The sequence below is a fragment of the Podarcis bocagei genome, assembly GCF_964188305.1.
Source record: "Podarcis bocagei genome assembly, chromosome: 7".
Classification (NCBI taxonomy): domain Eukaryota; kingdom Metazoa; phylum Chordata; class Lepidosauria; order Squamata; family Lacertidae; genus Podarcis; species Podarcis bocagei.
In genome coordinates this window covers 33108046-33135477 of record NC_138132.1, presented here as the reverse complement: position 1 = coordinate 33135477, position 27432 = coordinate 33108046, and the positions used below count along the sequence as shown (strand labels likewise).

Below are 27432 nucleotides of genomic sequence, written 5' to 3'. Positions count from 1 at the left end.
CTGGCATGATCTGTGCCTACCTACTGGGTCAGTTCCCAGGATCATCCATGGGAAACTCCTCTCCTCTCCGCCTATGCCCAGCCAGGTCCCTCACTGGGGGCCCATGACATCATGGCAGGAATTCCCATTGAAGTTTCCTAGGATTGATTTCCAGATACACATGAATAAGTGTAGGCTGCAGGTTTCCTGATCTGCAAACACATTAGCTATAGCTAGTTCCTGGTCTCATAGGAGCTTGTTTATTTGTTTCATAAAATGTATATACCATTTAAGTGTAAAAAAAACCTTGACACAATGTACAAAAAAGGAGTTGCATCACAAACGGAAACCTTCCTTCTTTCTCTGCAGGGGAAACCCGGGGTCCCAGGCCTGAAAGGAGACAAGGTGAGTAGAAGGAAGGCAGGATCAAGGCAAAGCCTGTGCATTCTCTGGTTTCAGAGAAGGGCATGAGGCTCCTACCCCACTCCCCACCAAGCTCCATTATCACCACATCTAATAATGAACCTAACCTGCCCTTCCCATAGGGTCCCAGGTCAGGTTATAGCAATATACTATACAGCTATAACAACAGATAAAACAGTTACAATTACATATGAAAAAGCAAAACTTTTCCAACCAGAGGAGGATAAATAAACAGCAAAAGAGGTGTAATGCTTAAGCTGTAAAAGGCCAGGGTAAAGAGGCTTATCTTCAGGAATATGGCAAAAGCTGTACAGTGAAGATGCAATAGGCACCATTATGGGGAAGGAGTTCCACAGTTATATCCCTTTAATTTGCTCTTCCCTCTATTCCATCCCCCACACCTCCCAAAAACTACTTGCCCGAACAAGAGGATCTAACTATGTTTTGTCTCAGGAATAATTCATCTTAATGCATTTTGTTTAAATAATTTTCTTTCCATTTTGTGGAAGGAAGCAATGGAGACCTTTTCCCTTTGGCCCTGTTACCTTTGATTTGTCTTCCTTTAGTTGAAATCTTCTTCACAGCATCTTGAATGTCTCTCAACAGGGGGACCCATGTGAAGTCTGTCCCACTATCTCTGATGGGAACAATGCAGTCAGCATCCCTGGGAAACCAGGGCCCAAAGGGGAGCCTGGACCTCCAGGGAAACCGGGCAAATCGGTGAGTCCCAGGTCACTGGGTGAAGGCTTTATCCCTTGAGGGTGTTACAGACAAGGAGATTCCTGCATTGGACTAAATGACCCAGGGAGTTCCCTTCCAACTCAACAGTTCTATGATTCTAAGAAGCAAAGGTGTTTGGTTGGTGGGGCAATTGCTGAGTTATTGGACCCTGGAGTTCTAAGCATTTCCTTTGGTCTCCTCCCTCCCTCCCCCCCCCCCCCACCTTTCTCTTTCAGGACAAGCCTGGCCCTCCAGGACTCAAAGGCAGCAGGGTAGGTGTCAGATTCACTTTCTGTGAGATTAAGAGCAGAGCAAGGGGAAGACCCAAGTCAGGGCACATGCTTTGCCTGTAGAAAGCCTTGGGTTGAATCCTTTGCATCTCTGGTTTAAAAAGCATCAGGTGACACAAAAGACCATCTCCCTTATATCCCAGACAGCCACTGCCAGACCAGCACGGGGCTTTGACCCAATTACAGGTAGCTTCCTATGTCCGTCAAGATGGCCTGTAACCAACAAGAACAGGTATCCCTTGACCCAGAAGCTTAGATGTTGTGATGGAATAATACCACCTACAGCCTTTGGGCATGAATCTTTCCTTGGCAGGTGTGACTGTTTTCCCTGCAGTTCCCTCCTCTAGACAGAGTGAACTGGATGATGGCACACAGCCTGAATGCCCCACCTGGCATCCTTCAGGTCAGTGTTCTTCAACCTTAGGTCTCCAGATGCTGTTGACTTGCACCTGCCATTGTTCCCAGACAGCTTAGCCAATGGCCAGGGATGGTGGAGGCTGTAGACCAACAACATCTGGAGACACAAGGTTGAAGGACACTGTCTCACTTCACTGGTTCAAGAACTGTGGCAGATTTCTGACACTAGGTGAATTTGTTACCTATTAAAATGCATATTCATTCATATATATATATATATATATATATATATTGTCAGGGAACTGCCATCAGAGCATCAGGTGGTGGAGGGACTCAGGCAGGATGAAAGAGACTCAACTGCTGAAGCAGGGACCAGCAGGGGGAGGAGTGGGTCTCTGAGGGAATGCGAGCAGGAGGGAGGGCTCAGGGAGGCTTCCAGCGAGAACAGTGGGGAGGTATCGGAGTCTCCCATAGGGAGACCCATACCTCGCAGGAAACTGTCACGCCGTGAGTCCAGGAGACGCGTTTCCGTTAAGGAACTTCTTTGCTGGAAACGCTTCCGCAGACAGCCACTGTCGGACTCTACTAGTGACTAGAGCAGACATGTCTGAGGAGCTCCGTCACACACGGAGGTTTGTGGGGGCGCACAAACTCTGAGGGAGCACGTTTTCACGCACAAGCAGCTAATCAAACCCTCACAGCAGTCCGACAGTCTTTGTACGCTGCCTGTGCAAGAGAAGGCATCATGAGCGAACCAACCGGAACCGGAGGAGCAGGGGCTGGAGCTGGTCCAAGCTTGGAAGATAGATACCGAGCGTTGGAGGTTCAACTGGCCCTGCAGACGGCGAGGCTGGAGGAGAGAAGGGCTCAGGATGCAGACAAGAAGGGGAGAGCCACTCAATTCCCCAGAAAGGTACCAGGATTGGTGCAGAAATTTGGGGGGGACCCCAAGGACTACCATGCTTTTAGGACAGAGATGCAATATGCCCTTAATGTGCAGTTCGATGAGTTCCCTGATGAGGAATCGCGAGTTGCTTTTGTAATTGGGCATCTTGAGAAAGGGGCTAGAGACTGGGTTCGACCCCTAATGGCAACGCACAATGACATACTAAAGGACACAATGAAGTTCTTTCGTGCAATGGATATCATGTTTTCCAGCGATATTGAGGAAGGGGTGGTGCGCAGACAGCTAATGGCTTGTAAGCAGGGGAGTCGATCTGTCCGTGAATATTGGACTGAGTTTACCATGCTGATTCACAGACTGAGTTGGGATTTATCGGCGGCACCCGTTCAAATGCTATTTGAAGAAGGTCTTTCTTCGGGGGTGAAAGACGAGCTGGCACGGAGCCCCAGGGCGGAGTCTATGGATCAGCTGACCAAATCTGCGCTGACCATAGGAGCGCGGCAGGAGGCAAGAGCCTTGGAGAGGCGGGAAGGGAGAGGGGAACGTTGGAAGGAGTTCCGCATTCCAGACATTCCTGAGCCAGCTTTCCCGCCGGCAGAGCCGATGGAAATCGGAACAGCGCGCGCGCGCGCATTTTCAAAAACCAGCGAGGGAGCTAAGAAGGAGGGAAAGGGCCCCCGGAAATGCTATCTCTGCCAACAGCCAGGCCACTTTGCCAGAGTCTGCCCCCAGAGGAAGGAATGGCAAGGGATGGTGGGAGCTGTTGAGGGGGGAGAAGAAGGGGGAGCGGAGCAGGTAAAAGCCAACGCCTGGTTGCCACAATTGGGGCACTGCAGCCAGGCCAAAGAGCAGTGAAAGTGCCCGTGCCAGAAGCTCCTCGACCTGCTCTAGTGATTGAAGTGTCGCTAGAGCTGCAGAATGGGCACCCCCTAAAAATAAAGGCGCTATTGGACTCAGGCAGCTCCTGCAATTTTATGAGCAAGGAGTTTGCTGCTGAACACCAGATACAGACCATCCCTTTAAGCAACCCCCTGCAGGTGACCACGATTGATGGCAGGGAGTTGTTGGGAGGAGGAGTCCGCTTGCAGACTGTCCCAATGATAATGAGGGTGGCAAGGCACACAGAACTGATAGCGTTTAATGTGGCCACCCTGGGAGGCGCTCCCATTATTTTGGGAATGAGCTGGCTAGCTCTACATGATCCGCTGGTTGGCTGGCATCAAAGAGTGGTGTCCTTTGGTTCAGCACATTGCCTAGAACACTGCAAAGAGGAGAAGGGTTCAGTAGGGGCCCAAGCCACCCTAGCAGGGACTGAAGTAATGGGGAAGGTGAAGGTACCACCACAGTATGCAGATCTCAGCGACGTGTTCAGCGAGAAGGAAGCTGACCAACTACCACCTCATAGACCCTTTGATTGTCAGATCAATTTACTCCCTGGAGCACAGCTTCCCGTGGGCAAGTTGTATGCCATGTCAGACAGGGAAATGCAGGAGTTGCGAGGGTTCATTGACAAGAACCTGAAGAGAGGCTTCATCAGAGAGTCCAAAGCAGCAGGGGGGAGCCCAGTGTTCTTTGTGGACAAAAAAAATGCGGACAAGCCGAGACTTGTATGTGATTTTAGGCGGCTGAATGCAGTGACTGAACCGGTGGCGTTCCCTATGCCCAGAATTGATGATATTTTGACCATGGTGAGGAAGGGAAAGATTTTTACAAAGCTGGATCTAAGGGGGGCGTACAACCTGATACGCATAAGGAAAGGGGATGAATGGAAAACCACCATGTTTACCCCTTTGGGGGCGTTTGAATACCTCGTTATGCCATTTGGATTACAAGCAGGCTCCGCGTGTTTTCAATCTTTTATGAACCACGTGCTGGGCCCTTTGCTCTACAAGAATTGCGTTGCCTTTCTAGATGATGTGTTGGTGTATTCTGAGAATGAGGAGCAACATGTGAGAGACGTCAGAGAAGTGTTGAGCAGACTGCAAGCCAACAGGCTGTGGGTCAAACTGGAGAAGTGTCGGTTCCATACCAAGGAGGTGGAATTCCTGGGGTACCGCCTGTCAGACAAGGGATTGGCCATGGATCCCGGCAAGGTACAGGCAGTGCTGGAATGGAAAACACCCAAAACCAAGAAGGATGTGCAGAGGTTCCTAGGGTTTGGAAACTTTTATCGTAAGTTCATCCGCAACTTCGCCCATCTGACGGCGCCCATCACTGACTGTCTCAGCAGTAAGAAGAAGTTTGTATGGACGGCGGAGGCGGAGCGAGCGTTTGAGGAACTGAAAAGGGCCTTCGCCTCTGAAGAACAACTTCTGCATGTGGATTTACGAAAGAAGCTAAGGGTTGAAACAGACGCATCTGACAGAGCCATAGGGGCGGTGCTTCTTCTGCAGCCGGGGAAGGAGGAGTCGGAGTGGCGTCCGTGTGCCTTCTTCTCGCGGAAGCTGAACAAATCCGAGAGGAACTACACGGTGTACGACCGAGAACTGCTTGCTATTCATGAGGCGTTCCGGAGATGGAGGCATCTGCTAGTTGGTGCACAACATAAAGTGCAAGTGTGCACGGACCATAAAAATCTAGAGTACTGGAGAACGGCGCGAGTGCTCAACCAAAGGCAGTTGAGATGGGCCCAAGAGTTCTCCAAATTTAACTTTGAGATTTGTTATGTGCCAGGCCCAGAGAATGTTAGGGCGGACGCTCTCTCACGCAAACCTGAATATTTGGAGGGGGAGGGAGCACCCGAAGAAACCCATATCATTCCAGAGGACCGCTGGGTGTGTGGGGCGACTTTGGTGGGGCAAAGGGAATTGGTAGAGGGTACGGTGCAGGATGCATACGCCCAGGGGAAACTCAGGGATCTCAGAGGGGAGGAAGACAAACCCGGTGGTTTTGAGGAGAGAAATGGGGCATTGTATTATAAGGGAGCGTTATATATACCTGAAGGGGAATTGAGGGAGAAAGTACTCAAGCAGCTGCACGATAGCCCCACAGCAGGGCACTTTGGGCAACACAAAACCATGTGGCTGGTTACCAGGGAATTTTGGTGGCCCAAGGTCAGGGAAGATGTGCGGGAGTATGTGAGAGGGTGTGAACAATGCCAAAGAGCCAAGGGGGAGAGGCAGGCGCCGGCTGGTTTATTAGAACCACTGCCCACACCTGAGAGACCGTGGGAAGCAGTGGCAATAGATTTCATGACTGATCTGCCAAGGTCTAGAGGGAAAACAGCCATCATGGTTGTAGTAGACCTGTTAACTAAAATGGCCCACTTCATAGCCTGCTCACATGCGGTTACAGCAGAAGAAACCGCCAAATTGTTTGTAGAGAATGTGTTTAGGTTGCATGGCGCCCCCTTGAGGGTGGTTTCAGACCGAGGGAAACAATTTACTTCCAGGTTCTGGAGGAAGCTCATGAGCTTACTGCATGTAGAGGTTAATTTCTCGACGGCCCGTCATCCTGAAACCAACGGGCAGGCGGAAAGAGCAAATGGGGTTCTCCAACAATATTTGAGGTGTTATGTTAATGACAGAGAGAATGATTGGGTGGAGAAGCTGGCGTTGGCAGAATTTGCCTACAACAATGCAGAGAACGTGTCCACGGGGATGAGCCCCTTTTTGGCTAATCACGGGTGCCATCCCAGAGCCTTCCCAGGGGGGGAGGGGGAGAACTGGAGCGTTCCAGCTGCAGAACAGTTCGTGGAAGAAATGGAAGCGATCCATCGCCAGCTCCAACTCAACTTAAACAGGGCTAAGGAGGAATATAAGAGGCAAGCAGACAAAAACAGAAGGGAAGGTGAAAGCATCAGGGTGGGGGACCAGGTGTGGCTGTCAACCCAAGGGTTGCCATTCAAAGGAGGTTGTAAGAAATTAAGACCCAAAAGGCTGGGTCCGTTTGAAGTCATACAGCAGGTCAATCCAGTGGCTTTCAGGCTCCGGTTACCGAACCACATGAAGCTGCACCCAGTTTTTCACAGGTCGTTGCTGTCACCGTATAGAGGAGACAGTGAGGGGAGGGTCACTAGGGGACCAGCAATGGAGGAGAAGGAACACAGCTACCATGTAGCGGAGATCCTCGATTCCAGGTGGAAGGGAGATCAAGTAGAGTATTTGGTAATGTGGGAAGGGGAACCGGAGTCGGAAAACACCTGGGTTAGGGCAGAGGATGTCAATGACGAGGTTTTAATAGAGACTTTTCATCAGAGGTTCCCACGTAAACCTCAGCCTGTAGCGAGGTTCCGAAGGGAATACTTTGCCACCACCGACGAGGAAGAGGAGTTGGAGGGGTTCCCAGATTCTGAAGAGGAGGAGGATTCAGCTGGCCAGGACGACGATCGATGGAGAGAATTGTTCGAGACGTCAGAAGATGAGGAAGATTCGTTTCGGGGTTTTAGCCCTTCACCTCCCAGGGGGGAGGAATTGGGAGGGGGTGAGGGGGGCCCTGGAGGGGAGGTGGATGTCAGGGAACTGCCATCAGAGCATCAGGTGGTGGAGGGACTCAGGCAGGATGAAAGAGACTCAACTGCTGAAGCAGGGACCAGCAGGGGGAGGAGTGGGTCTCTGAGGGAATGCGAGCAGGAGGGAGGGCTCAGGGAGGCTTCCAGCGAGAACAGTGGGGAGGTATCGGAGTCTCCCATAGGGAGACCCATACCTCGCAGGAAACTGTCACGCCGTGAGTCCAGGAGACGCGTTTCCGTTAAGGAACTTCTTTGCTGGAAACGCTTCCGCAGACAGCCACTGTCGGACTCTACTAGTGACTAGAGCAGACATGTCTGAGGAGCTCCGTCACACACGGAGGTTTGTGGGGGCGCACAAACTCTGAGGGAGCACGTTTTCACGCACAAGCAGCTAATCAAACCCTCACATATATATATATATATATATATATATATATATATATATATATATATATAAACACTCTTCAAATTAAAGCTGAAATGGCACAAAGCAGACCTACAAATGAGTGCATGGGAAGTTGACATGACCCAGGATACACCGATTCTGTGGAGGACTCAAGTGAGGGCCAGTTGTTGTGGCCCCTTGTGGTCTGTTGAGACTGTGAGCTGTGTGGATCCAGGAACACTTTTGAACAGAGGTTGGGTGGGCATCTGCCAGGGATTCTTTAGCTGTGGTTCCTGCATTGCAGGGGGTTGGAGCAGATGACCCTTGGGGCCCCTTCCAACTCTACAATTCTGTGATTCTGTAACATGTTCCTGGTTTGTCTAAACTGAAGCAACCACTGATGGGGTACAGCAGGTGCATCTCTTGCTGATGCCCTCTCAGCACCACCAGCACCACCCAGGCTCAGCTGCCTCACCCAGTTGCTGGTCGCATGAACATTTCCATTGCCTTCTGATTCTTTCCTCTCCCTTTTCTTTTTATCATTCTTCAGGGGGACCCTGGGATCAATGGAATTAAAGGGGAGAAGGTAGGTGGCCATTTGCTTTTTATATGATCTCTAACCCCTGTTTTTGGTTTGGTTTAATAGGGGTCACACTCTGTAGTGGGGGGGGGGAGTTGTGCACATAAGCCCCACCACAAATGTCCTCATGTGTGCTGTCTCCCACCTCCTGCCTCGCTTTGTCCCCAACCTTTCCCATGATGAACAAGGAAAATTTGCACAGGGATTCTACTTGGTGTTAAATTGAATTAGAATTATGTAATTGTGGATTTTGATAAAGCACAGTCCTTGATCATGAGATGCATTCGAGTGAATGTGAATGGAATTCCTAGGCAGGCCTTCTCCTTTTAATCCTGGGCTTGTCCAAAGTTCTCTGTAGCCTTTGGGGAGTGCTTGCACACATCTCTGCTTTAGTTGTGATTAGTGGCAAGGGCTTAGACTGAAAGCAATCTTCAACTAACAGCATCTTTTGCATGCCTGCAGATTCTCATTTTAGCTTGCAAACTGCAGAACTCCTTAGGGAAATACTGCTTCATTTGTAAAAAAACAAACAAACAAACCAAAAACAGTGAGCATTTTGAGTTGGGTAAATTTTGCATTCTGAACAAGGTGATGATGAAGTTTTGCTGATGAAAAGGAACAGGTTTTACACAACTCCTCCATCTCATTGCCTTTAGCCAGTTGTTCCTCACTGCAAGTGACTAGGCATGTGGTTATTTACAAGACTGCTGGATACCTTTGTGCAAATTATTTCAGGCACCCACAGCCACAAATGATACTTACTGCAAAGTCAATTTTGTAATCCATGTAAACAAGGAGACCCGTGCATTTTAGGCTTACTGAAATCTACCCATCTATGTCTGTCCCAAACCAGCAGTTTTCCCACGGTGCAAGCGGTTGGGGAGCAGGCTTGTACCATATCCTGCAATCTGTATCACCATTTGCATTGTACTGGTATGAAATGAGCTATTTCTCGCTAATACCAAGCATTGTGCTTCTTCTTCTTTAAGGGAGATCAGTGTCAGTCATGCAGCCCTGCAGCCCAGCACCTTCAGAAAGCACCCAAAGGAGAACCAGGACCACCAGGGATTGGCCTGCCTGGGCTTCCCGTAAGTATAGAGCCATTGTGCCTCTTGCCTTTAGTGTAGGGCACTGCAAGGATTTATGGGAAGAACAAGGGTGGAATGAATAGCAGTGCTGAAGTGATAATGTGAAATAACACAAGGGTTTCTAGTCCTCATGATCATAGAAAAGCACATGCAATCCCCATGGCAGTTTCTGTGAACAGGCAAGTCTACACAGTACAAACCCATTTAATCCTCTTCACTTCAGCCTGCGGAACTCTAGTTCTGAGAAGCATTCTTGATGACATCACTGAACTACAGTCCTCAGGGTTTGATGGGATGTCATGGCAGTTTCAAAGCTGTTTGGATTGGTTGTGTGAATAGAATGTTCCAAATGAGAGCAGGTCTGATCTTAAGGTACTATCCTGGTTAAAACCACATCCAGAACTTTTCCTGGTTCTGCCAACTCCTTCACTGAAATGATTCTTCTTACTTTTCTTTTCTTTTATTTGCTTTCAGGGCAAAGATGGCCTTCCAGGGCTGTCTGGACTCAAAGGAGAAAAGGTAAGAGCAAATTTTCAGGAGACAGTCAGAGGGCTGGTTCCGGAATACCTTGCTTTATCTCTGTTCCACTGCAAATGTAATTAGCCAGAATTTGAGGGTGAATCCAGTGATTTTTATCACAGGGTAATAATACCTCTGTAAAGATGCTTGGTGCCTTCTACTCTCTCTCTCTCTCTCTCTCTGTATGTGTGTGTGTCCAGGCCACATACAGTTTGTAAATCAAATAAATAAATAAATAAATAAATAAATAAATAAATAGGAAGTGAAACAAGAAGATCCCTCTTTCTCCCGGGCAGACATTTGTCTGACAATACGAGGAATATAATTAATATTCTAGAAAAACTACAAGTGAATATCAATACTAAAGCAGTCTTGATATTTGTGGATGCAGAGAAAGCCTTTGACAATATTTCTTGGAGTTTTATGAAGAAGAATCTACAGGGGATGGGGTAGGACAAGGTTTTGAAAATGGTATAGGTGCAATTTATTCAGAACAAAAGGCAAAATTAATTGTGAACAATGTGATGACAGAAGAGTTTAAGATTGAAAAAGGGACACGACAAGGTTGCCCAATTTCTCCATTGCTTTTTATATCGGTCCTCGAGGTTTTGTTAAACATGATTAGAAAGGACCAAGAGGTTAAAGGTATACAAGTGGGAGCTAAACAGTACAAACTGAAAGCATTTGCTGATGATTTAGTATTGACTGTACAGGAGCCAGAACCTAGTACTAAAAGGGTATTGGAACTGATTCAAGAATTTGGACAGGTTGCAGGTTTCAAGTTGAATAAGATGAAAACCAAGGTTTTAGAGAAAAAATTAACTATGAATGAGAGAGAGAAGTTTCAGGAGGAGACAGGATTAACATTGGTTTAAAAAGTGAAATACTTAGGGGTTAACATGATTGCTAAAAGTGAGAATTTATTTAAGGATAATTATGAAAAATGTCGGATTGAAGTGAAAAAGGATTTAGAAGTATGGACAAATTTGAAGTTATCATTGTTAGGCCGAATTGCTGTGATAAAAATGAATGTGCTGCCAAGGATGTTATTTTTGTTCCAAACATTGCAAATTTTGGATAAGATGGATTGTTTCAAGAAGTGGCAGAAGGATATTTCTAGATTTGTCTGGCAGGGCAAGAAGCCTCGAATAAAATTCAAGATACTAACTGATGCTAAAGAAAGAGGTGGATTTGCCCTGCCGGACCTTAAACTTTATTATGAATCAGCTGCTTTTTGCTGGCTGAGAGAATGGCTGCTTCTTGAAAACACTGAAGTGTTGGATTTAGAAGGTTTTAATAATGTATTTGGTTGGCATGCATATTTGTGGTACGATAAGGTAAAAGTACATAAAGCGTTTACAAATCATATTGTTAGAAAAGCATTGTTTAATGTTTGGATAAGATATAAGGATTTGTTAGAAAAGAAAACTCCAAGATGGTTGTCACCAATGGAAGCGACGGCACAGAAAAAACTCAATATGGAGGCCAAATGGCCGAAATATTGGGAAATTCTGGTGCAAGATGGAGATCGAATAAAATTGCAGAGCTTTGAAAAATTGAAAAACAAAGTGCGAGATTGGCTCCATTATTATCAAATAATGGAGGCATACAAATTCGACAAAAAAGTTGGTTTCCAGGTGGAAAAATCAAAATTGGAAATAGAATTGTTAGATTCAAAAAGCAAGAATTTGTCAGGAATGTATAACTTGCTGTTGAAATGGAACACTCAGGATGAGACGGTGAAATCAGCTATGATTAAATGGGCACAAGATGTTGGACATAACATAATGATGGCTGGCTGGGAACGGTTATAGACCACAGGTATGAAATTTACGGCATGTAATGTCCTAAGAGAAAATTTAATGAAAATGATTTATAGGTGGTACATGACACCAGTTAAGCTTGAAAAAATTTACCATTTGCCCAATAATAAATGTTGGAAATGTAATGAGACTGAAGGTACATTCTTTCACCTTTGGTGGACGTGCCCAAGGATTAAGACATTCTGGGAGATGATTTATAATGAAATGAAAAAGGTATTTAAATATACCTTCCTTAAGAAACCAGAGGCCTTTCTCCTGGGCATGGTCGGCCAATTGGTGCTAAAGAAGGATAGAACTTTTTTTATGTACGCAACAAGAATACTCATTGCGAAGTATTGGAAGACACAAGATTTACCCACCAGGGAAGAATGGCAGATGAAGTTGATGGACTACATGGAATTGGCGCAAATGACTGGCAGAATCCGAGACCAGGGAGAAGAGTCGGTGGAAGAAGACTGGAAAAAGTTCAAAGACTATTTACAGAAATATTGCAAAATTAAGGAATGCTAGAAGAATGTTGGAATGAAGTGATATGGCTTTAGTAGAAAGGTTATAAGGAATTAAGTACAAATAGATTAATAGAGTATTAAAAGAAAAATAAGGTTGAAATGTGTTAAGATAATTATAGGATAGGAAACAGGGGAAGATGGAAAGGAATTGCTAAAATAATTAATAGAAGTGGAATACAAAAAGGGAGGTGTGAGGAGGTCGTGGAAATATGTGAAAGAAAGATAATTCATTGAAATTTATTTATTTTTTCTTTTCTTTTCTTTGTTGATGTGTTTTTAAATTGTTTTTGTTTTGTCTTGTTAGTTTAATGTTTTAGTGTAAGGTAGTGTCTTTGTATTGTAATGTATTGTTTTTTCTTTTTTGTAGTGTTTAAATTGTTGTAAAAGCAATAAATATTATTAAAAACAAAACAAAACAAGAAGATCCCCCTTATGTCAGATTCATCTGAGCAGCAGTTTTCTTGTTTCAAGATGGTAGATCATTTGAGCATCATTGCAGCCATTTTCTGTCTTCAGCAACTCACCTGTTCCTCTTTGTACCTAGGGAGATACTGGAGCTGTAGGACCTGCAGGCAAAGCTGTGAGTATGAGAAAGTTCTGCAAGTTTAGAGTGCGTTGGTTGCCCTCTGGGAGCTGGCTTTTGTGATCTGAACAGCGTTGGAAGATATGAAAACAAGAACAAAGTCAGATAATAAAGGGATTTGGGGGAGTTAATAAGTCACTGTCACTCAGGGGGAAAACAGGTAAGTAACAAACACAAAAACAGTAATACAGAGTTGCAGATCTGCAGGATGAAATAACAGCAAACCAGGGTACCAAACATCCAGTTCTTTAATATGAAATATGAAACTCTGTGCAATTTTCTTTGTCTTTGTCTTTTACTTTGCTTGCTAGACAGTCTGGTGAATTGTCCCCTAGCATAGTTGCTAGACCTCAAGATTTTTATTGCATCAAGCTCAAAAGCTTCAGTTCATGCTTGAAGAGAAATGGCGTACTGCTCTTCAGTACATTCTGATGCTTCCAAATTAACTCTAATGGATGGCAATGCCATGATGTATCTCTACCACAAGGAATTCTCCGAATCTAGGAAAGGACCCCACCTCCTTCTCCTCAACCCTTCCTCTCATTCTGTGCTTAAAGCTCAGCAGTTTCTCACTCCTCCTGTAATTCTAGGGAGCCCGAGGGACGAAAGGGGACACTGGAGATTCAGGAGTCAAAGGCGAAAAGGTGAGAAAATTGGTATCAAAGCATGGAAGTGGTTGTGTAACTCGTTCAGATAAGTGAGCCTTTCATCTTGCTCACAATCTGTGGCCCTCTCCTCTCTTATCCATGTCCCCTGTTTTGCCATCTTGTATCACAATTCATTTTCTCTCCCCTGTAGGGAGAACCTTGTACTGAGTGCCCTGCCTCTCTGGAAGGTCGGGAGACCATGGTTTCCATTCCAGGGCCTCCAGGAGAGAAGGGTGAGCAAGGGCTTCCTGGTGCTGGACTTCCTGGAAAACCAGTAAGTGACCCTTGGCGTGGACCTCCTTTGGAGAGGAGCAAGGGGTGTGGCAATAGAGCTAGAGGGAAGGTGGGTCCCATAGGCGAAAGAAAAAGTTGCATTGCAGGGGGTTGGACTAGATGACCCTTCCAGCTCTACAATTCTGTGATTCCTGGGGCAGGTAGAAAGGTTTTGTGAGTCTATGGCATAGTACGTTCCTCCTAAATTAGACAAACTGGTGCAGAAGCTCAGTGTAGAAGATAAACAGGGCTGAGAATTGGGAACTTATTTCTAGTGGGCTTTTCTTATTAGGCTGCCTGGCAGACTTGATTTGTTGGAAGGACTGTCTTTGTGGCAGGATCCAAGGGGCCAGTGAAGTTTAAGCAGAAAAGCTTTTTCTCTTATATTGCTTGCTGTACTTTTTCAGGGAAAACCCGGGGAATCTGGAATGAAAGGTCAGAAGGTAAGAGAAGTCCGCCTGCTGGAGTGCTTCTTTGCGAGATTACATAACCCAAGGGGGTTGGTGGCCAGAGCTGGCTTCGGAAAGGGGTGAGGAGGTCTGGCTTTTTCACACTCCTCGAGACAAAACCAGGGGCACAGGAAATGCATCTCTAGGGAGCAAATATATTCTCATTATATTTACACAGTATAATTGGAAAAGCAAGCTACAAACAAAGTACAGTGATCTATAAGAAGTTGCAAAAGACCAGAAGGAAACACAAATATCAAATATGCATGCGGTGCAATAGGAGGAATGTCAACACCCACAGTCCAACACTGCTAAAAATCTCATCAGTGCAAATGAATCCCTTCTGTGCCAAATCGTGCCAGTTCCCGAAGGGCCCCATAGCAGTTCAGTTCCTTGCTTCTACACGTAATAAGGCTTTGGGTACTGGGGCTGGAAATACCCCCATCTCAGTACTTGTAGAGTCATTTGCCAGTCAGCACAGAGCAGTGGTGAGGAATCTTCAGCCTATGGGCCTAATTAGGACCACCAGGTCTCTCCATTTGGCCCACAATATTGTTTTGATCAAGCCATGCTCACCTGTCCTACACCAATGACAACCGATGTGGGGCTAAAAGCCCCATGCACAGTGCTTTGGGAACTCCAATGATCAGATGGTTGTCAGAACTCTTGCAGACAGTGCTGTGCAAAAATAGCTCATCTGATGGCATTGTGTTATCGGATGATTGACAGGTTGATGTCCCCACCTATTTGTCAGGCATGGCCTGCAGGGTGTGTGTGGAAAAGGTAAGGGTCCGTCCTGCTGGCTGGATCTAGTCCCCTTTCCTTCCCCCTGCCCCTCCCCTGGGTGCAGAAGACAACACTGGGCTACAGAGACAAATTGTATGGTTTGGTATAAGGCAGCTTCATGCACTATATTGACCTGGGAGTTATGTGGGTTACAGGTATAAGGCTTTGCAAGGAGGACAGGGTCATATGTTCAACAGCATGAGAGACAGCTGTCCCCAAGTGTGGTTGTGTAGAGTGCCCAAGAGGCAAAGGAACGTATGGCTGGTGTGTGTGTGGTTTTTTTTGGGGGGGGTGATTAAAAGAATTGTTTAGAAGTAATTTCATCAAGTGCAGGTTGCCAGGCAAGGCCAAGAGAAGTGGCATCTTTTGAAATCGATTTTACACAACTCTTGAAGGAGCAGTCTACCCTAGGCTATAGTGTTGTAACCACCGGTAAGCATCACTGCAAGAGAAAAGTGTGTCACAGCTGTTGTTGCCTACGCACAGCCACTAGAGGGAGGTGCACACCCCTTTCCCTAGCAACCACATTTAGGGGGGGCATCACCATGCAGCCTTTAAGTTGCCTGGCAACCTTGTATTTGAATTCTTAATGCTTTAACGTTGGTTCTAGTAGGTGCTAGGAAGGTTAAAAATAACATTAAGAGACCCTATTTGGGTGCTACGTATTTGTGATGCCTTACAACCACCAGCAGAGAACCACAGCCTCCATGTTTCCTAACAACCACTGCTCACAAAGCCCAGTCCTATCTCTACAGGCTACTTCAACACAAGAATATAGGAAGCTGCCTTATACGGAGTCAGATCATTGGCCTATCTAGCTCAGCACTGTCTACACTGACTAGAAGCAGCTCTCCAGGGTTTCAGGCAGGGGACATTCCCAGCCCTACTTGGGGATGCCACTGGGGACAGAACCTGAGTGCTTTTGTGGGCAGTACAGGCGTGCTACCACTGAACTACAGCACAAAACAATAGCAGGTTATTGTTATATTTATATCCTGCCTTTCCTCCAATTATCTCTCACCTCGCCCTCAGTATTATCCTCACAACAATCCTGTGTAGTAGGTTAAGTTGAGAGACAATGACTGACTCAATATTGCGTGGCGAGTTCCCGCCCCCCACCAGGATAAATAAACACACGAGACACCATAATTAAGCCAATGGCTTCTGAGATGGCTCGCCGATATGTAAAAGAAGGGGCGCTCCGAAGCGTTCCCGCCACGAGGCAGCAAGAGCACAAATAGATTTCCGAAGCGATCAGCTGGGAAGCGGGAAACGTGGGGCTAGCCGGAGAAGAGAGGGCGAGCCCCCTCCGCTCCGGCCCTAAATAGGGCAAGCCACGCTCCCTCCAGCCAGCCGATTGGCTGGCCGGGAGGCGTGGCCGGACGGGATTCCCCTGCTCTCGCGGGGGCTGAGACCAGCCCCCGCTCACGTGGGGAAGGGCGTGATGCCCGCAACCCCACCTCCTGGGGCAGGCCCGGAAGTGGCTTTATCCACACAACAGCCCTTCGAAGTAGGTTAGGCTGAGAGGCAGAGACTTGCACCCGAGCACCCAGTATACTTTGATGCTGAATAAACATTTGAATCTGGGTCTGCCCCACAGTTCTCGTCTGTCCCATGAGCCACTACATCCCACTGACTCTTGTAGTGTTGTGCCACAGATAATAAGGGTACTCACAAAGAGCAGCAGATTTTTACTTCATAAACTAGCAATGGAACCATTGTTTTGTGTGATTTCTACCGCATAAACAAGGCAGATTTTGGCGTAGTCTTGGAAGTCCTAGCAAAGAAGCTAGAGAATTCCTCTCCCCACCTCCCAAAAGAAACCCTTTCTGCCCACTGCTTTTGGCTGCCCCTGAGTTACAGCACATGGTTCAAGTAGGCCTATGAAAACAGCCACTCCAGTCTGTATCCCTTGTTTCTATGATGCTGTGCCAAGACAATGGGCTGCCTTTTGAAGATGGTTCAGAAACTTCAGGAAGTGAAGATTTCAGCAACCAGATGATTGACTGGGACCTGGTGGTCTGGGAATATACCACCAATTCTGGCCAAACGGTGCTGGCAGCAGATTGCCATTTGTTCTAGCATGAGTTTCCCCAGGGAAATGCAGCAGGGAAAAGAAAAATCTCCGCTCAGACACAGATCTGGAAATCCCTGACCTGTGCCTAAAAAGCATGGCACAGTGTGGATGAGCTCTATATTGAAATCAGCATCTTTCAGGCTCTCTCCACTTTAGTATATAACCTTTACTATTATTATTTGGATCTGAACTGTGCCTTGAGGTTGGGTAAAAAAAACAGGGAGGGTGAGAGGTCTAGTTTGTCATTTTAATCTTTTTGATAGGTTGTAAAAATAAATAAGAACAAGTGTGTATAAAAATCTATCCTGTCTAGGGTGCTTCAGGAAGCCCAGGCGATCCTGGCATACCTGGCACAGCAGGTTTGCCTGGTCTTTCTGGTGAACCTGGAGTAAGAGGTCCATCAGGAGCTAAAGGTGAAAAGGTGAGTAAGCCCCTTGTTGGGGTACAACCACCATGCGGCCAAGAGGGACCAAATGTTTTTGGAACAGGATGTGTGTGCGCACCTGTGCAAATAACCAAACTCACCCCAGGGTGAGCTTTCTCACCTGTACAGTGGAACCTTGATTCTCGAACTTGATCCATTCCAGAAGTCCGTTCAACTCCCGAAATGTTCAAAAACCAAGGCATGGCTTCTGATTGGTGCAGGCACCCCAGAAACAATAGCCAACAGCTGCACTGGATGTTCGGCTTCCGAAAAACGTTCAAACACTTACTTTTGAGTTTTTGGTGTTCGGGAGCTGATTTGTTTGTCAGCTAAGCCATTCGAGAACCAAGGTTCCACTGTATTGGCCTGTCAACCAGTAGGAGTATTTTATTGCACTTGCAGTAGTAAAATTGCCATCTGCAAACAAGGCACTGAGTGAGTGGGAGAACGGTAAAAATAATGGTTGCTATCACCATTATCTCCCCACCCCCACTCTCCCCAATGCTCTGGAGCAATGCTACATCTAAGGCAATGGGAGGAGGATACAAATTGGTGGCTGGGCCACTGAAAGAGGAGCTGGTGTGTTGTTGCTGCTGCTGTTGGTAGAGATTTTTGAAAAGGGGGAGAAAGGAAAATGCCCATTGCCATTGCTAAGGATGAGCTGCTCCTCTGGTGCCAATTTTTTTGTGCACACCTCTCTGATTTTTTTTTTATCCTTTATTTTTATTTTTTGGTGCGGGGAAAGAGGCTCTCCCAAGTTCACCACAAGCAAAAAGGGCCACAAAATTTGGAGCCCATTTAAGTTCATCCCTAATTCAGCTTGGTTCATATCAATTATTGTGTACCTGACCATTAGGCAAATGGTCCTCAAGCATATCTCTCAGTGGGGTGGGGTGGATCAGAATCCTGCTTGATGTCCCACCCCTGACTCCCCTGCTTTAAAGTTCATGTTTGCAAAGAGGAGCCTACACACACTAACTTTCTTTGCACGATCCAAACCATCCTGTCTGGCAGGGCGTATGCCCATAAGCACACATGTAAAGAGCCAGCAGACACAATTGCAGCTTGCCTCCTTGGTATGGTCAGTGACTATCCACATGGGCCTCTGGTCTTAAATGTTTACATGATGGAAAATTTTGATTAGGGATAATGGGGTAGGATATCTGGGACATCTAACCTGGTCTCCTGTTTGCTGACATATCACTCTGCATTCTTCCCCACTCTCACAGGGTGATGCTTGTGACTCTTGTCCCACCCTCAGTGGAGACCTCACTGGTGCGGTTGGGATCCCAGGAAAACCAGGTTCAAAAGGAGATCGTGGACTTCCAGGTGTGGGACAGCCAGGCAAACCTGTAAGTAGTTTTCCAACTGATCAAAATAGTGGTGCTGAGAATGCCAAATTCAGAATTTAGTCTGATAGTCTGTTTTAAGATTGGTTCAGTCATTAACTACCATTACTTTGAGTTATTTATGTGAACAAAATTGAACAATTAAGGCTGCATCCCTAGAACCAGATACATTTGGGGTTGTATAATAGATTGGTCAACTGTTGCACGACCTTTTAACCAGTTTAGATACCTGTGGGTATCACAAGCAGGCATGAAGGTGGAAGGCCTTTGCCCTGCTTCCAAGTTAGCATCTGGTACTCAGGTACTCTGTACATTTATTTGTTTATTTACAGCATTCTTATATCACCCATTAATAATAAGTTTTTGGAAATTCCATGCAACTACAATAGCTGTTGACTTTTGATAGATCTTCCACAAATATGTCTAATCCTTTAAGATAGCACAACTTGCAATAGCAACTTTCATAAGTTAATTACGTCTTGTGTGAAAAACTAATTCCTTTCATCCGTCTAGAACCTGCTGCCAATCACTTTTATTGGATGACCCAGTGTTAACTGCCTCATTTTTATTCCTTTAATTAACTGGCTCGATTTACATTTCACAACACCTTCACAAAGGATCTCAATAAAAGATCTTCCCTCAGTACAGGTGACCGTTTCTGTTCAGTATGAGCATGTCAAATAATTATAATTTTAAACACTAGCATTCCTTGGTAAGACAAAGGAAGACATCTTTGTTATTTTAAAAGCAAGTCATGCTCTAACCCTATTAAGTTTGTGAATATAATATCGTTTGTGAGATAACCGATGATGACGGCAGTATGGCTCTGTTTTCACAGATACTGATCTTCAAACATAATTTGAAACAATATGAATACCATTGTTCGTACTGGGAGTCTCAAGAGATTTGAGAAACATATTCTAAGCACACCCCATGATTTCATAAAAGCACAGGAAAGGCAGAGAATTTGCAACAGGGTCTCTGAATTCAGCATCTTGAAAATCTCATTTAAAAAAGAATCAAGTTTCTATCCCTCATGGCTATGAAGAGAGGCTTGAAAAGGTGTAGGCAATGTCTATTCCAGTGTGCAGAAGAGTAGGGTTGAAATGGTCCTGCACTGAGCATGGCATTATCCCTTCCTGCAACTAGCTGAAGCAGATGAAATTATGCACACTAGGGAAATTATGCAAATGTTCGTGATTTATGAAGGTTGCATAATTCTGTTTTTCTTGATGCAAAATTAGAGTGATCAAGATGCAGAATGATGTTATCTTTTGGTTGTTCATGACAGCAAAAATATCCTTTCACAGGATGAGGCTGGAATAAGAGCCTCATATTTCTTTGCTTTACAAATATCCTTTTTGGAGTACTTTTTAAGAAGTTATTTTAAAAAGTTTGTTTCACAAAGCTAGTAACTTTCTGATAGACCAGTATACTATTAAAAAAAAATATCTGCAGCACTGAAAGGTCTAAAAATGATTAATTGCGCCCATTAAATTTTCCAGAACTACTCATTTGAAATCGAATGTCAATTTAGAGCAAATGCTGACTGTTTTAGCTTCCTCGGATAAACAGCTAGCTTTCCCCCTAGCTTTCTAGCTCAGAACTATACAGCAACTGAAAACCTGCTGTGAACTCATAGAAGGTAGACAATACGTTCCTCTAAGGCAACAGAATATGGATCAGATGTGTTGCAACCAGCATGAGTGATTTCTGGGGGGCTCTAAATTATTCAGGCTAATTCTACTGCGTCTTCCCTCCTCTCACCACCAGGGAAAACCAGGACTTCCAGGAGTTCAGGGACCTCCTGGCTTGAAAGGACTGCAGGTGAGCAAGGGCATGTACCTAGTTTGCATGGACAGATGGGGCTGCTTTCTCCCAAGCACTGCTTAAACCTTGGCGTGGCTACCTATTTTGACAGCCAGGCCCAAGAGATAAGAGGAAGAGTGAATTGCCATTGCTAATGAGCCACAAAAGGTGCTCCACAACCATCCAGTTGGGGTAGTGAACGAAGAGGATTAAGGCTGCGGTGCAGAGATGCAGGAGGAGGGAGCATAAAATTCCAGGGAGGGAGATAAGGGGAATCACGGAGCCAAGGCTGTTGAAATAGCTATGACTCAGGTGTGCTTCATTCTTTGGGTGATTTGGTGATGTCGTGCTTCTACTAATCTGTCTGTTGCATCTTTCCAGGGGGAACCAGGTCCTCCAGGGATAGGAATCCAAGGTCCAGAAGTGAGTATGGCCAGTGTGTGTGTGTGTGTGTGTGTGTGTGTGTGTGTGTGTGTGTGTGAATAGTTTCTGCAACCATGTGTTGTGATTAGAACAAGACCCACCCACTTCTCTCTTCTTTCTCAGGGGGAAATTGGACAGAAAGGCTCTCCTGGCAATCCTGTAAGTAGAATCTCGCCTTGCCTTGTTCAGCCACATTAAGGCAGGTCAGCCACAGTAGACCTGTCATGCCTAGACAATGACTCAGAGGATCCCTGAACCAGGCTCTGGTGCTAACCTATAAATTGGTACTCACCTGGAAGGCCTTAGACTCAGGGTCTGCGTAGCCCTGATGACCCAGCAGCAAAGTCCCAAGAGGAGCAGTGTGGAGTTAACTGCTTTGCAAGGGGTTATGACCTAGCATGGAAATTAGCACTCATTTGCAGAAGGCTCTTCGATATTCCAGACAAGGGGAATGAGATGGGGTCTGGGGCAGAGTTTTATCAAAGCTCATTTTCCTTTTCTCAATAATCTTTATATGATTCCCCTACCCAGAGACCTCCAAATTTGCCTTGTCGCTTTAGTTGCAGGTATAGTCGACTCTGCCCTGAATGCATGGGCATAGCCAGAGGGTAGGGGTGGGGGCAACAGCTCACCCAATCAAGCAGATAAGTAAAAATACTTCACTGGAAGTAGCAATAATCAGAATGTTTGAGATTGAAAGACTCACTACGGTCACTTGGAGGATGATTTTTCTTAGGGTCAAAAAATAGTAATTTAAGCAACTCTTGTTGAGAAACTTCATTCTGAATCTACTAGACAGAGCTAGACAGAGGATGATGCCCCCCCCCAAATCCTGGCTATGCCCATGCCTGAATGTGTAGGCTTCATTCACCATGGCAAGTGGAGGATGCCCCAAAGGATGGCACACAGAACATATCTAACCCAAAACTACATCAACTTTTTTGTGGTTCCTCCAGCTAGGAATATACGGAACCTTCTGAAATTGATAGCAAGAAAATTCAATGGCATCTCTACTTTTTCCCCGAAAGGCTTTGCAAACTCCCAATGCAACCTTTGCTAACCTGGTGCCCTCCAGAGGTTTTGAGCCCATAATCCTCATCAGCTGGCTAGTCCAAAGCATTGGGGGAGGGGGAACCAGGTTGGCAAAAGCCTAACAAAAGGAAATGTTTTGCTATTGAGATATCTTCATGTTTCCAGAACCCGGCTTTGTTCTTCCTGTCTCTTTCACTTGTGCTGTGATTCTCTTTTTTCTGTGCCACAGGGACCCCCAGGACCTCGAGGGCCACCAGGAAATGTTGGGGGAAAGGGGGAAAAGGTGAGCATTGGCATCTGGGTTGTATAATTTTCAGTGGGAACTGAGAAATGGCATCTAATAGCCTTCATGGCTGTGGTGGGTTCATCTTTAATTTCTTATTCATTACCAGTGAACTGTTGCATTGAATGAATGATGAAACAGATAAAATATCAGTGAAGTGACATGTACTCCTATTCCAAGGTGAACCTCAGTAGAAAACTGCTTTAATTCTGTGCTGTTCACAGTGCCATTTCGCTGAGGATAGAATTACTGGTTTGCACCCTGCAGCAACTATCCCATATTCCATTGCATTAATATAGGAGCGTGGGAGACACTGCGTTTGCAAAGTATACTTTATATCCCACAATATCTGTGCAAGATATTAGAAAACTCTAGCATAGATTGTGTTGGGCCTTAACCATGTTTTAGAGCAAATTCCACCATTAACATCAGAATGTTGTCAGCTTGGATGTAATATTGCTCTTTTCGCTATAGGGCTCCCCAGGTCTTAAAGGTGCCATAGGACCCACTGGGCCTCCAGGTGCCAGTGTTACTGGCCCACCAGTAAGTGCCATTGCTTTGTAGCTCTGGAAATTTTTCAACCAACCAGCGCTTTGTGCTTTCTGACTCTTGTTGTCCTGATATTTTCCTCCAGGGCCGAGAAGGCCAGCAGGGCCTCCCGGGAGTTCCTGGATCCGATGGTTCAAAGGTGGGCAAGCTGTGTGCTTTGAAAGAAGACTTATCTGAAAACTAAAATGATCCTGTTTAATCATCTGGCTGCACCAGGTTCTTAATTACCCGTGAACCACTCACTTCTGACAGTCCCACTGCTGGCAAAAACCTGCACTGGCCTTGAAAGCCTTAAAACAAAAGGAACTTGATAGGCCTGTCGGATGCATCCTGCCATGGCTGCTACATGGATGGAATCCAATTAGTGAAAGATTCCTCCCTTTCTTAAAAATGCCCAGGTGCCAGATCCACCCTTCCTTTAGAGACAAACTTCTGCTTCTCACTTCCCTAAAAAAGCATGGATCTGAGGTTTTCCGTTTGTCCCACGTTTCTAGGGACAGGTCTGAGCAGTTTTTCATTTGTCTCACCACTTTCCCCAGGAAAAGCCTATGTTTGCTGCTGAATTGTAACAATCCACAGCAAAAACTTATTGACATTTGCTCTGATAGTGTAGTAAACAGCAGGTTTTCCCAGGGAAAAGCATTGGGACAAGCAGAAATGTGTGGGCGAGCCCTCAGTGCCCTCTTTAATATTGAAGAGGGGCTTGTGCAGCTAAGAATTCACTCATGCTGCTTCTCACCTTCTTGGATGCTCTGTGAAAAATTATCAGAGTGATGCCCCTGAGTGCTGCTGGCCCTTTGCCCGCCTCCAGGCCACAGCACTTGCCTGACCCCACTCTCTTTGGAAGCAGGCTCTGAAACGAAAGTGTTGAAAGCCTGAATTTTGAAGCTTTGGATCCAGCTTTGGCATGACTAATGTGTGGATGTTTCGTGTAAACACTTCATTTCCACCCTAAAATAAGACTGACTAAAGATGACTGAAGTGGCCGAGGGTCAAAGAGCGAAGCATGCAGCACAGAACATGCTTTCTCATTTGCAAAGCAGAGATGATTGTTCATGCCGTGGCAGTTTTGAAATCTGCAGTGCAAATGCTCAGCGCTGCTCTAATGACGAGCGGTGCCTCAAAGGCCAACATATGGCGCTGAAAAATAAATTGGATTTGGGGTGCGTACTTTTCTCTAATAACTCCCAATGTTAGCAAGAGAGATAAAGGGGGTTATTAATTATGCGCGCCTCTTTTGAGGGAAGACCTTCAATTATTCAATAGGTGCCACTGTGCGCAGCCTTCAAAGATCTGTTCCGTGGTCCTTGGTGTTCTCAAGTTGTTCCGATTGAATTTAGCATGTCACTCAGCTTGTTTATCAGTGCAGCAATGCTGTTATCATGTCGGGTGGAAGGTAAGGGTGGGCCGTGCCACAGATGCTGGGGGCGGGGAGTATATAGTTCAGTGGTAGAGCATCTGCCTTGCATGAAGAAGGTCCAAATTTCAATTCCCCATGGCATATCCAGGTGCGACTGGGAGAGACTCCTTGCCTGAAACCCCAGAGAGCCACTACCAATCAGTGCAGACAGTACTGAGCAAAATGGACTTCTGACTTTGAGGTTTAAACCTCCCTTCCCAGTGATTCTCTCTCTGCCCCTCAAGCTGGTTGGAAAATGCTGAGCAGCAAAAAAAGAGAGAGGGGAATTGCTCCTTTGGGAGTCACAGCTTCAAGGCATGCCAGGCACCTTGAGGTAGTAGTTCCTGGTGGAACTGGCTTCCCTCACTTTTCTTAGTGGGAAAGGTGAGATGCAAGGAAAGACTTTGGGAACTGCTACTTCAAGGTACCCCAGGTGAGGAAAACCTTTAGGAACCTGCACTCCAGGTATCTTGAGGAGGTGGATCCTGATGGAGCCAGCTTCTCTTACCATTTCAGATGGTCCTGGCAATGATCATCAAGTGCTTCAGAAGATTCCTAGGAAGAGCTGAGGGAACACAGAGGAATTTGTTTGTTTGTTTTTACTTGAAGCCACTGCCACACAAAACAGGTAGGTAGCTGGAAGGCCAGTTGAAAAGGCTTCAGGAGCTAGTTCTGGCCCAGGGGCCACTGTTTACACCCCTCTTGTAATGTAAGGTAAGTCCACATGATTTCTGAGCAACAGAGGAGTTTTCTAAATGTGGGCAAGGGATTACCGTATTTTTCGTCCCATAGGATGCTCCGTCCCATAGGACGCACCTAGTTTTTTGGGGGAGAAATAAAGGAAAAAAATTTCCCCTTTATTTCCCCCCCCCCCAAACCAGGTCAGGGAAACCGAACCAGGTCGGGGAACAGCGGGATGGCGGCGCTGCGCCTCCTTGCTGTCCCCCGAACTTGTGGGGCTGGCCGATGTCTGTCCGGTGGGCGGGGCGCTCTGCTTCAGGGTGCCCTGCGCGCCGGGCGGCAGGCTGCTATCCGCAGCGTGGGGAGCCCTGCGGGGAACTCCCGCAGGGCTCCAACACGCTGTGGATGTCTGCCCGGCGGGCGGGGCACTCTGCTTCAGGGAGCTCCTCGCGCCGGGCGGCAGGCTGCTATCCGCAGTGTAGGGAGCCCTGCGGGAACTCCCGCAGGGCTGCCTAGGCTGCGGATGTGTTCCTGAAGCCTGGAGAGTGAGAGGGGTTGGTGCGCACCGACCCCTCTCGCTCTCCAAGCTTCAGCGAAAGCCTGCATTCGCCTCATAGGATGCACCCAGATTTCCCCTTCATTTTTGGAGGGGGAAAAATGCGTCCTATAGGGCGAAAAATACGGTTGTTAGCTCAGAGCTCAGAGGTTCCAGACAGTGGGACGTCAGAAGGCATGAAAACGAGTGAAAGAAGCAGGCCAAAGAGAGCTGATCAAAGGAACTTGCAGGTGTGCTTCTTTGCACATCTGAGAAGCAAATGGGACCATGAAATCACTCTGCACATGTGTGCGCATGTGTGCTATTGCCAGCAGCATGCTTCTCCAAATATCTGACTCTTCTTTCTCTTCCTTTCTTTTTCTCTAGGGTGAAAAGGGAGCCAGAGGAGAGAAGGTGGGTCAGCCTCCTTCTCCATCCCAATTTTTGCAACACTTAAGTTCCTTTTGGTGTCTTTCCACACTGTCAGCATCTTATACAACAAACACCTGCTGTTTTGTCATGTGCTGCACACAATTCTCCCAGTTCTTATCTTTCTGGGGATGCAATGCACTGGCTGAGAGAAGCACAGTGCACCTTTGAGTAATCCAACATGTGGAGGAGCCAGAAACACCCTGCCACTCTGCCACTCCTTGTTCATGTGGACCAGAAGTGTTACTCTGGGAATAACAACCCCTGACTCTTGATTAAGTGTCCCATTCCAGAGCCCCTAAGAACATAAGAAGAGTCCTGCTGGTTGAAACCAAAGGCTTATCTATTCTTCTCCCACAATGGCCAAGCAGATGGCTCTGGGAAGCCCACAAGCCATACATGAGCTGGGATAGCTCAGCCAGTAGAGCATGGGATTCTTACTCTCAGGGTTGTGGGTTTGAGCCCTACATTGGGCAAAATATTCCTGCATTGCAGGGGGTTGGACTAGATGACTCTTGTGGTCCCTCCCAACTCTACAAATTCTATGATTCCATTGGCACAGTAGCCTCCAATAGGAAAGGATCCCTGTGCTCCCACTCCTTGGTCCCCAGGTGTCTCTCCCTCCTTACCCTCCTCACCTTTATCTTCTCAGGGAGATTCTGGTGAGTGCAGCTGCCAGCCCGGCCCTCGCGTGGACTCAAGCAACATTGGTCTTCCGGTAAGCATCACTACATGCTCCTGCTGCCCCCAAGGCCTTGGGGATTCGCTGCCAGGCTGGATGATGGTTCAAGCCACCTGTGCCCCCCCCATTCTCCGCTCAACGCCTTTGCTGCTCCGGAGGCTGGAACGCCCATGTCCTGCTTGGCCTTTGCTAAACGCTCTCCCCTTTTGGACCCGCAGGGTGCCCCAGGACTGTGGATCGGGACTTCCTGGCAGCCGCAGCCGGGCCCTCAGGTGTGTGGGTGTGTGTATGTGCATGCTTGCTCCTCTGTGCGTAGCGACCTTGGCTCCTTTCTCCCCATCGCCCGCCCCGTAGCTCTCTTAACCTCTTCCTCTCTCTTTCTTTGTGGTGTTAACAGGGACCGCCAGGTGTTCCAGGCCCTCCAGGCCCACCAGGAGCTCCTGGGAGGCAGGTAAGTGGTAGGAGAGCCATATACCCCAGCATCTTACAGACGAGAACAGGTATGCATTATCAGTGCCAGCTCCTGTATTCTTTGTGGTGGGGGAGTGGATAAGGCACAGCATTAGTGGACTCAGTTAACCTGGAAGAGACAGGGCTTCCAAGCCCAGAATTCACTCCCACTACCCCTGACTTCCTTGGTTGTGCAGTGCACAGGAAGAGTGACAGCTCTGCTTAGATGGGGACCCAGTCCTGGTGCTGTGTGTTGTGCTAAGCAAATGAGTTGTGTTGTGTCTGTGAGCCAGTGTGCTGCCCTCAGCAGTTCTCACCGCACCCTCATGGAAATGACCTGGAATGCTAAAAAGCTTTGGGAAGGTGGAGAAGTCCAGCAAGAGTCCCAATGCCATGACCCTTTTCTTGCTGGGTCATCCCTGTGTTGGTTGATCAAGAGCAGGAGGCAGAAATTGCTCTCCAAAAGCAACACTATACCTGTTTGTTCTATATGTTGCCCTGGCAAAGGGGAGCCCTCGGTACCACTTGGATGGAGAACCAGTTCA

At 46.8% G+C, this 27432-nt stretch overlaps 2 protein-coding genes across 6 annotated transcripts in view; one reads left to right on the top strand and one right to left on the bottom strand.

Annotated features, from left to right (window-relative positions):
* Positions 1-27432, top strand: part of COL16A1 (collagen type XVI alpha 1 chain) — a 142777-nt gene that overhangs the window by 77689 nt on the left and 37656 nt on the right. For 3 of the 5 annotated variants that reach the window (XM_081200004.1, XM_081200002.1, XM_081200001.1), the window contains exons 21-42: positions 349-384; positions 1009-1122; positions 1359-1394; positions 8059-8094; positions 9078-9176; positions 9651-9695; positions 12572-12607; positions 13201-13254; positions 13409-13531; positions 13938-13973; positions 17156-17263; positions 18496-18618; positions 20389-20442; positions 20806-20847; positions 20971-21006; positions 22109-22162; positions 22637-22705; positions 22797-22850; positions 25714-25740; positions 26408-26473; positions 26656-26709; positions 26835-26888. In XM_081200004.1, the coding sequence (XP_081056130.1) occupies positions 349-384; positions 1009-1122; positions 1359-1394; positions 8059-8094; positions 9078-9176; positions 9651-9695; positions 12572-12607; positions 13201-13254; positions 13409-13531; positions 13938-13973; positions 17156-17263; positions 18496-18618; positions 20389-20442; positions 20806-20847; positions 20971-21006; positions 22109-22162; positions 22637-22705; positions 22797-22850; positions 25714-25740; positions 26408-26473; positions 26656-26709; positions 26835-26888 (1356 nt within the window). The remainder of the gene's footprint in view (positions 1-348; positions 385-1008; positions 1123-1358; positions 1395-8058; positions 8095-9077; positions 9177-9650; positions 9696-12571; positions 12608-13200; positions 13255-13408; positions 13532-13937; positions 13974-17155; positions 17264-18495; positions 18619-20388; positions 20443-20805; positions 20848-20970; positions 21007-22108; positions 22163-22636; positions 22706-22796; positions 22851-25713; positions 25741-26407; positions 26474-26655; positions 26710-26834; positions 26889-27432) is intronic. The other 2 variants (XM_081200005.1, XM_081200003.1) reach the window with 1 other exon arrangement.
* Positions 21097-27432, bottom strand: part of TINAGL1 (tubulointerstitial nephritis antigen like 1) — a 106274-nt gene continuing 99938 nt past the window's right edge. The window contains exon 11 of the mRNA XM_081200055.1: positions 21097-21108. The gene's annotated coding sequence lies outside the window, so the exon portion shown is untranslated. The remainder of the gene's footprint in view (positions 21109-27432) is intronic.